The sequence below is a fragment of the Echinops telfairi genome, unplaced genomic scaffold (genome assembly GCF_000313985.2).
Source record: "Echinops telfairi isolate 266 unplaced genomic scaffold, ASM31398v2 ScPeMD7_60;HRSCAF=208, whole genome shotgun sequence".
Lineage (NCBI taxonomy): Eukaryota > Metazoa > Chordata > Mammalia > Afrosoricida > Tenrecidae > Echinops > Echinops telfairi.
The window spans coordinates 4,629,860-4,637,908 of NW_022103958.1; the positions used below are offsets into that span (position 1 = coordinate 4,629,860).

Sequence of the window (8,049 nt, forward strand, 5' to 3'; positions counted from 1 at the left end):
TCTGCTGTTTATTTCTTACTCCAAATGCTGTTTCCCATCCTCCTCCTCTGCAGAGAGGGGGTCCATTTGGCAGGAGGTTGAGTTTAACGTGTACGTTGGCGCCATCGAGTCTTCCCCTCTCATTTGTAAGGGTGACATGGCGTCTTAAGCTTGCTTTGCCTCCCTCATAGGGACATTGTCTCACATCACACCATCTCTCTTTTTTAAGCTACCCAAGGTGGGGTCCCCCACACACATTTTTTTAAACTTCTTATTGTGAATTCTGTGGGGACTTGCATATCAGACCATCAATTGTGCATTCAACAACTTATCAGACCTCCTGATGGATGACTGGGCCTGTTCCCCATACTCCCCTCCTCCCTCACCCCCGGCTCTTCCCTTTCACTCCAGTGAGCACCTGTCTGCCCTTGAATCTGTTGTCAGCCCCCAGGAAGTTTTAGTTCTATTCTGTGTCTTGCATCAGGAACACATGTCATCGGTGTATTCGAAGTGGCAAGGTGGGGCGCGATCATGGAAAATGCCTACCCCTTCAGCCTTCAATCACAACACTAAGGACCAATGAGGATTTTTGTCCCCTTACCATCTAACGCACTAACTGGTGACACGTCTGAGTGGGAGGCACAGTCTCGGCAAGCTCTCAGAAGCAATGTCAGTTCTATTATGTGCACACTAAAGAGTTCTAAGTGCTGGACTAACTGAACACTGACTGGCAGTATTTTTCCTTGGGAGCATTTCATTTCCTAAGAATTCCTTGGGATAATGGTTCAAATCTATAACGGTAGCCTCCTTTTGGCCGGGAACGATATGTGTGGGGTGCATGTCGGGGTGGGGGGGGGGGAGAAGGGCTGCAAAAACAGGTACCTACACTTCATCCTGGATTATGGGTCATAGTATAAAAGTTCTTAATTACTAGGGGTGCTAAGTTTGGTGGGGGTTTTTTTCCTGAAAAGGGGGCGGTAAGCTAAGTTTGGGAACATGCCTAGATCATCAAAATGTTCATAGAGATCATTAATAAAGGCTACCACTGGATGGACATTAACCCACTATAAATAATTCCATGGAAAGAAGAGCCAGTGGTTTCCGGCTCTTCTGGAATCCCTCCCTTTCCTTGAAATGCTCTTGCCTCACTACAATGCTTCCGCCTTTACCATTCCAGCCCCAAGTGCGTACCCTAGTCCACGGTGCCCTGTAATCAGGCTACAAGAGACCAGACTAGAAATGCAACAACAAAATCAATCGGCTCATCGTTTTGGCTGCTCTTAAAACCAAAGGCCGACCCCTCTCCCTGGACTTCATAGTAATATGACTCATGGTACAGATAACGTGAGAGTCCTCTCACTCTGGGTTCAGACCTACGACTAAACTGCCATAAGCACGTTTCTACATCCCAAAATCAAAATAGGGAGCTTCTATCCCTGTTTCCACTCTCCCAGGCAATTCTCCTAAGTTAACGTGCCCGATCCCCTTCTTGTTTAGTCATTCCACGTGTTTCACAATGGCAAGGTTCATTCTAAGGTTGACCAATTGCCCCAGTTTTGCCAGGACCGTCCTAGTTTGGGCATGGGAAGCCCATGTCCTGGGAACCCTTCAATCTTGGGCAAACTCACCAGCTGATCACCCTATTCAGAGGAAACACCGTGTTACTTCAAAGGTATTACTCCACCGGGAGAATCATTGGAATGTAATGAACAACAAAGTGACTTACTGCGTCTTAAACCAATAGGGTGGCGGGATGATCAAGGCCTTTACTCACTTGGTTTCTTTTTCCCAGTTTTTCTCCAGTGTGAGGAGTCCCTGGTAGGTTTGGGGGTTTCTCCTGATGCCTGTGGACAACCTTTGAGACACATGGACTTCAGCCCAAGAACAAAAGGTAGTTTGCTGTCACGCTGAAGTTTAAATCCATGCTTAAAAAGAGATCATTCTTAAGAGGCAGGCATGCCCCATTTTCTTTGCTCTCACAGAGCATTATGGCTCCACAGTGTCTTAGTTTCTCAAAAATCACCATTTTCAGGTGATATGAGATGTACATGAACCTAACTTTCCCTGGAGTTTCCCAGAATAAAAGTCGCTGCCCCTTGAAAAATTGACGATGCAACAAAGCCTTGAAATCACAATTTCTTTAGCTTTTATTATTGCAGTAAAACATTCCCAGTGTAGTCACGTGGGTCAACTTTGAATCAGGGATGTAGCTCTAGACGCTGCCTTACAAACCTCCAAAAGGGGAAGCTTATCTACAGCATGTGCTCGAGGCATGGAAACTCAGCCCTGGGAAGATGGCAAAGAAAGGCCTCTTTGCCAACTAGCTCCTCGTTGGCTTCCAGGAGTGTGGCAGCAGCTGCTTGTTCCGTTGCCACCTAGGATCCATTTGCCTTGGACTTTCAGTGGGCACACGGCCGCTCAGGACAAAGACCAATTTCCCGCTTCCCTTGCTGTTGGGTATGATTATATACCTAAATTCTGGTGAGTAGCTGCAAGTGCAAGGGTCCTGTGCGATTTTAAAAATGTGACGTTAGGGCCAAAAGACAGGTTTCCAGCTCCCTGGAATGTGGGCACGATGGCTGGAGCTTGAGTAGGTTTAGGTGTCTTGGATCTGAAGTGAAATCCACTGACTGAAGATAGTGGAGCAAAGAGTTAAGGACCAGACCCAGAACAAAAAAATCAGCAATGTGAATGAGAGGGAGTGCGGAGTGGAGACCCAAAGCCCATCTGTAGACAACTGGACATCCCCTTCGAGAAGGGTCACAAGGAAGAGACAAGCTAGTCAGGGTGCAGTATAGCACTGATGAAACATAACAACTTCCTCTAGTTCTTTAATGCTTCTCCCTTCCACAACCTCCCCCCACCAACTTTCATGACCCCAATTCTACCTTACAAATCTGGCTAGACCAGAGCATGTATACTGGTACAGATAAGAGCTCACAACACAGAGAATCCAGGACAGATAAAGCCCTCAGGACCAATAATGAGAGTAGCGATACCAGGAGGAAAATGGGGAAGGTTCAGGGAGAAAGGGGGAACCAATCACCTATAAGCCCCTGGGTGGGGGGACAGACAAAAAAGTGAGTAAAGAGAGACCATCAGTCAGTGTAAGACATGAAAAAAAAATAATTTATAAATTATCAAGGGTTCATGAGGGAGGGAGGATGGGGGATGGAGGAAAAAAATGAGCTGATACCAAGAGCTTAAGTAGAAAGAAAATACTTTGAAAATGATGATGGCAACATATGTACAAATGTGCCTGACACAATGGATGGATGTATGGATTATGATAAGAGGTGTATGAGCCCCCAATAAAAACAAATAACATACACGCACACACAGATTCTGGCCAACAGATAAAATGTGAAATTCTCAAGTATAAATAGATAGTCGAACAAGTTACTGAGAGTTTAGAAATATATTTGCCCACACTTTCTAATGACTTTGGAATGAAAACTAACAGAGCTTAAGGAATTTGAAAATCCTGGGGTAGTCAATTAGAAAGCAACTATTTTTATATCTAAGAAAAAAAGGACTGCACTTACTATGTACTAAAAACGGGTACAAGAGTAAAAGAAGTAAATGACTTCATCTAACATATATCCTACCCAGCCTCAGGGGGATGAATAACAAATGTGGGTGAAGAGAGACAACAGCCAGTGTTAAGACATGAAATAGCAACAACAATATGAAATTGATCAAGGATTCATGAGGGTGGGAGGGGGGGGAGAAAAGAGTTGATACCAAGGATTCAAGTAGAAAGAAAATGTTTTGGAAATGTTGATGGCAACATATATACAAATGTGCTTCATACAATTGAATGATGGATTGTCAAAAGATTTGTAGGAGCCCCCCAATAAAGTGATTTAAAAAAAAGTTAAGGACCCTGGTGGCGGGCCTACGCCATCTGTTAACCCCCCACCTTCCTTGTTATTGTTGAATTGATGCTTACAAAGAGCAACTCCCTGGGTGTGGACTAGTTGATGGTTTTCTTTTCTTTTTTGTGTGTGACGGTTTTCAATGCTCTTTCCTTTCAGAAACGGATGGCCAGGCTTGTCCGCAAGGGGCTTCCGCATTAGTTCATTGAACTGCCCACCTTTTGGCTTAATAATGGAATACTTAACTCAGCGGTTCTCAATCTGTGGGTCGCGACCCCTTTGAGAGTCAAACCACCCTTTCCAAGGGGTCGCCGAAGACCACTGGAAAACATATTTCCGATGGTCTTAGGAATTGAGACACCTCTCCTCTAGCCATCTCCAGGCGGGTCCTCCCACATGCAGATACGCCCACATAGGAGTACCCGGCGTGAAGATTGTTACCCATGCGACACCATGCTTCAAGACAAAATTTCATTTATTTGTCATTAAAAATAAATATTTCACAATCTATAATTACATATTGTTTTTGTGATGAGTCACAATGCTTTAATTTGTAACAATGAAATTTGTTCAATTTGCAACAATGAAAATACATCTGCATATCAGATATTTACACGATGATTCATAATAGTAGCAAAATGACAGTGATGAAGTAGCAACGAAAATAATTTTATTGTTGGGGGTCACCACAACATGAGGAGCTGTATTAAAGGGTCACGGCATTAGGAAGGTTGAGAACCACTGACTTAACTGTTTCTGCTATCCCCGGACTCCCTACCTGCCTGAAGTTCCTCTTTTTGTTTATGGGCAGTAAATTTGAATAATAAATAATGCAGTTCTAACTGCGGCAACACCTGGCATGCAGAAAATGGTCAGAAGCAACCCGGATGCTCCACAGTAGCATGTTCTCCTCCACGGATTATCGTGAAACCATTAAAAATAAGTAAGAGCTAATGAAAATAAACAGTATAAACTTCTTTTTATGTTTTAATTTTGAGAAGAATAGCTTTGTTTCATAACTGATGTAAACTTTAGTCGCAGGACTGATACGTGGTGGCAAAGTAAGAATCGCAGTCTCTGCGTGATCAGATGGGACCAGTCCCTGGAGAAGGACCGGTAACGAGTAGGGGCAGCGACCAAGATACAGGCCCTTCATGAGCTGGATGGGCACGGTGGCTGCAGCCATCGTCTCAAACAGAAGAACCACTGTGAGGCTGGTGCAGGGCTGGGGGGTGGTTCGTTCTGTTGCCCACAGGGCATGTGGGCAGTTCCATGTGTTGGAACTGACAACAAAGACAGCCCCTGGCAACAAGAGTCCCCTCAGCGATGGGAAACAGCCCTTTATTTAGCTGTTTTTCACTGTATATCAGAGTTAGAGCAAAGAAGAAATTCTTTAAGTGTAATCAAGCATCACCCCCGGTGTAACATCTTCATCTCTTTTCAACATTCCCTCTAGGAGGTCACAGTCCCCACGATGTCATATCACGTATCCCACTTCCTCCTGTGTTTCCTATTGTTACTCCTTGGAACTAACCATTCTCAGCTTTGCCCTTGGGCCAATGTATTCCTTTTGATCGCAAAGGACTGATTATTCTGATGCAAGTGTTCCTCCTTTGTGGGATTATTCCCCTTATAAACTTGTCTACTGTTTGGCTTGAATGAAATGTTTAAAAATGATATATTCTGGATATTCTCAAGGACTTCCCAAGAACATGAACAACAAAAGACCAGTGTCTTGTCTCTCTGTAGTGTGTTACGGATACTGGTCTTATCCTTTGATGATGCGTTATTATGATTTTTTAAATTTATGTCTTTGATTATGCCTTATCTTCATGGGTTATCCCTTCAGCATCTGCACTGACGAAAAGGAGGTTGTTTTGGGAGGTGCTGTCAGGTCAGTTGCCATCCACAGCGGCCTGGTGCACAACAGAAGGAAACACTGCACGGTTCTGTGCCATCCTCACAATGGTTCGTGTGCCGAGCCTCTGGATACAGCCACCTGCCAACTCATCTTGTTGACGAGCTGCTTTGTCACTGCCCCTCCACTTGACCCAGTCTAACGCCTTCCTCTGGGGACTGGTGTCCCCTGACAGTATGTCCAAAGTATGTAAGACTAAGATGAAGGCTTGTCCTTCTTGCCTCTAAGGAGCACTCCGGCCATACTACCTCCAAGACAGATCAGTTTGTCCATTTAGCAGTTCAGGGCACTTTCAATGAATTATAAATGAAATTAATGCTATAATCATGTGTTCTTTTTATTATTATTATTATTATTTTTTAATCATGTGTTCTTTCACTTTCTTTAAATGATAAATTATTAAGGTCGGGCACTAATTTATTTCCTTTTTATATTCTTCTTTTTTTAATTTATTTATACACCGGGGCACTTTATTGCACTTGCTGATAGATGGAGATACATGCACAAACTGCTATCGACAGGAGTGGGGGTAGGCAGGCCAGGGGTCAGGTGGTCCAGCAGGGCTGGGTCAGAGGGTTCGGGACACAGCACGGTGCAGCCACTAGCGGCCTTGCTGGCCCATCATCTGTGACAGGGCTTGGAAGCTCATCGCTGTGCCCAGGGCGAGAAGAATGATGAAAATGAGGACTCCCAGGAGGTCGAGGACTGTAGAGAAGATGTTCAGGTAATTAGCCCCGATCATGTCGCCCACCATCTTCTGGTCCCTGGACTTCACGGAGTAGGCATAGGCCACGCAGCCCAGGCAGCAGCAGTTGAGGAAGAGCGTGTTGAAGAGGGACCAGATGACATGGTTGGGCATGTGGGGCTCACACTGGATGCTGGTCACGGTGGACTGCGTGGAGGCAGCATGGCATGGGGTCTGCAGCCCACCTATCTTGAGCTCCTCTTGAGCCATCTCCTGGGTGTGAGGGCTCTGTGGCCTGCGGGATGGGAGAGCCCTTTGCATATTCTTTTCAGTCTCCTCTCTCCTTAGGAGGAGCTAGGGAGGACTGTGTTACACTCACGCTTGGTAATCCCTATTTGTGCCGAGCTCAGCATATTCGTTTGTGTCTTACAAGTTTTCATAAAGAAGTCTTTGTGGTAAAGGGACCCAGAATCACCCTATACTTGGTACCTCAATGCCCCCCTCTAAGTGACATGACATTTTGATCTATTGGGCATGGATCTACATTCGGAAAATTGATCCATGATGGTTCCTCCTGACACCAATCCCCATACTTAGGGTCAACAGCTTTCAATCAAATGGGAGATGGAACACTGCTCACTGCTCAAGGTGCAACTGTACTTGCAAAGACTCCTCACACCATACGGACAGTGTCCAAGCATTGTGTCATTGGGCAGATTGATGATGTTATCTATCAATGCACTTGCCTTGTGCCCCAGGGGGATGATTGGCAATGTTTTACTCTTCTGTTTCTATGGGTTTTTGTTTTCCTGCCTTTAGCTTGCTTGTTTGTTTGTTTGCTGGTTAGTTTGTTGCTGTTGTGGGTGAAGTTGATCTTGTGGGGTTTGGTTTTGTCATAATACGACTGCCAATGTAAACCTGAGACGTGCAAACCCCATGGACAAGCAGATGGATTCTGGGCTCCCACTTAACTCTATTCCCAATCCATGGCCCTCCATGAAATGATCACTGAAGACAAGGGTGCTACATCAAAGTGTGGTGAAGAAAACAGATGGTGCCCAGCTATCAATCAGAATAGTGTCTCGGGTCTTAAAGGCTTGTATTCAAACAAGCAGCCATCTAAGTGAGGCATCAACTAAATCCACATCAAAGAAGCACACCAGTTTATGTAATCCAAAAACAACAGTAACAAAATTCAAATATGACTAAAGGAAAAGTATCAGAGCCTAAATTTGTAGAAGGCTGTGGAGGGCAGTGGAAGCTCAAAACCCATCTGCAGAGTATCTAGTCAGCTTAAGCCACTGGCAGACCCCCTCTAGACACAGGCAAGGGTCTTGCACAGTCTTATTATCAGAGATAATTGTAATCTTGATTATGCTGGATGGAACTTGATATTTGTTCAGTTGACCTCCCTCTTGACCCAACCCGAATTTGTTCTAGGCTCAAGTATTTATTTTTTGTTCCCTGATAAAAAATTTTCCTTGTCTTTTAAAATATTGATGGTGGTCTTTTCTTTCTTCCTCATTATTTATATTTTTATCTTTACATTATTATTATTCTATCTTTTCCACTTTATTTCATTAAAAAAT

The 8,049-nt window shown here is 44.4% G+C and overlaps 1 protein-coding gene across 1 annotated transcript; it reads right to left on the reverse strand.

The window, feature by feature from the left end:
- Positions 1 to 6,376: 6,376 nt before the first annotated feature.
- On the reverse strand, positions 6,377 to 6,730 carry LOC101658265 (interferon-induced transmembrane protein 2-like). Its single transcript, XM_045291122.1, has one exon. It carries the CDS (start codon positions 6,728 to 6,730, stop codon positions 6,377 to 6,379), a length of 354 nt encoding a protein of 117 aa, XP_045147057.1.
- Positions 6,731 to 8,049: the final 1,319 nt, after the last annotated feature.

Coding starts and splice junctions, on each gene's coding strand:
- LOC101658265 (XM_045291122.1), bottom strand. CDS start 6,730: ATGGCTCAAGAGGAGCTCAAGATAGGTGGGCTGCAGACCCCATGCCAT.